Raw genomic sequence first — 1,590 nt, 5'->3', positions numbered from 1 at the left:
CCGCTGTGTCGGTTCCATCGGGCGTCCGTGCTGCTACGCGCGGGCAGGCCGGACGATGCAATAGAGGATTTATCTCATCTGAAGAACATTGCACCGAGAGAGTCGTTAGTTTATTATTTACTCGGCAAAGCTTACAGTAAAATAGGGAACCCCCATATGGCTTTGATGCACTTCAGCTGGGCGACAGATTTGGACCCCAAAGGCACGGGCGGCCATATCAAAGAAGGCTTCGACCCGTCCAAACAGGAGGACACGCCGGAGAGAGCGAACTAAGTTGTAGACGATCGCGGGTCTGGGTCATTCAAAATTCGCTTGCGGAAGGCGACGGAGTCAAATTTGACTGATGTATATAATTTCTTTCACCTATCGAATTCTTGACTGACAGCAAACTCTTCCAAATGTTACATTATAGATTTTGATAGGTGCAAACTGGCGTTGGGTCAGTGTAGTACTAAGGATGTATGTGGATTTGTTTATATAGCGTAAGATGTGGATATTCCTATGTTGTTCTAGTATATATCTTGTATAGCTAACTATTAAAATGGGAAACGATTGAATGTGAAACTTAGAAGCCATTGATATGCCCAAAAACGCGAGAACAATCTCAATGGGGAGTTTGAATTTAATATGTAAATGATATTTATCCTAATATTAAATCATTGATGTAATAATTTTTTATGCCATAAAAAATTTATAATGCTAAATATTATGTTCTTGGATCGTTTTTAACAATATACAAAATATGTACAATAAATTAAGGAAGTGAATTCCATCGGTAGTTTAGCCGCTGGCGGTGTTAACTGGGGACTTTCAATCATGTATCTAATCGATTTCTTAAAGTTAGCCATTGAAGGAACTAATAATAGAATTTTTGCAATATGGCGTATATTTTCCTCAATATAGTTATTCAATAAATGTGTTAGATATAGATATGCAAAATTACCAACGGCACTGATTGTGTGCGATATGGCATGAGGTAAGACTTAGTATATAAATGTAATTATTTTCGTGTCGTTTTGAATGTACAAACAAATTAACTAAAGCACCACTCGTCTGTTTAAATCACCAATGAACTGCTAGCTCTGAGACATGTTTAGACACAACTATATGTGAACTTATAAAAATCATTCTACATTGCAAATTGTTGTTTTATTTATAAATATGTTTGTATTGTCGATTTTCAATAGAAATATTTCAAAGTAAGAAACACTTTACACACACAAAGTAATGGGCTTTGAAATCTTGAATCTTTCATTTTTTAGTTTTTCTTTAATTCATCAAACTTTCACAATCATAAAGGTTTTGTAATGTTCTTTAGTTCTGAGACTGAATTGCACTTGCATTTTATTACTAATTAGAAACTTATCCATTTAACTTATAACTATCCTTTCAAAATCCAGCTCCAATAAAACAGATTGTAATAAAACTCAAAAATGTTGCTTCAAACTTTACAACATTGTACATACAACATTTATATCTGAAACTTTTTTAACATAAATGAAAAACACTTAAATTCACTTAAAATCTAGGAATACTTTTGCAATATTGAATTCAAGGCTTTCCGCAATGTTGGATCATTGAGGAATTTGT

General features: G+C 34.2%; 1 protein-coding gene across 1 annotated transcript in view; it reads left to right on the top strand.

Moving 5' to 3' along the window:
- The window catches only part of LOC106109662 (cell division cycle protein 27 homolog), a 4,149-nt gene extending 3,008 nt beyond the window's left edge, over nucleotides 1-1,141 (top strand). Inside the window, exon 5 of the mRNA XM_013291246.1 lies at nucleotides 1-1,141. Within this exon, the coding sequence (XP_013146700.1) occupies nucleotides 1-273 (273 nt within the window). The 3' untranslated portion in view covers nucleotides 274-1,141.
- The last annotated feature ends 449 nt before the right edge of the window (nucleotides 1,142-1,590 follow it).

The sequence above is a fragment of the Papilio polytes genome, unplaced genomic scaffold (genome assembly GCF_000836215.1).
Source record: "Papilio polytes unplaced genomic scaffold, Ppol_1.0 DF821067.1, whole genome shotgun sequence".
In the NCBI taxonomy this organism is placed as follows: domain Eukaryota; kingdom Metazoa; phylum Arthropoda; class Insecta; order Lepidoptera; family Papilionidae; genus Papilio; species Papilio polytes.
The sequence above is the reverse complement of the archived record's forward strand: the minus strand, read 5'-3'. Positions and strand labels throughout refer to the sequence as shown.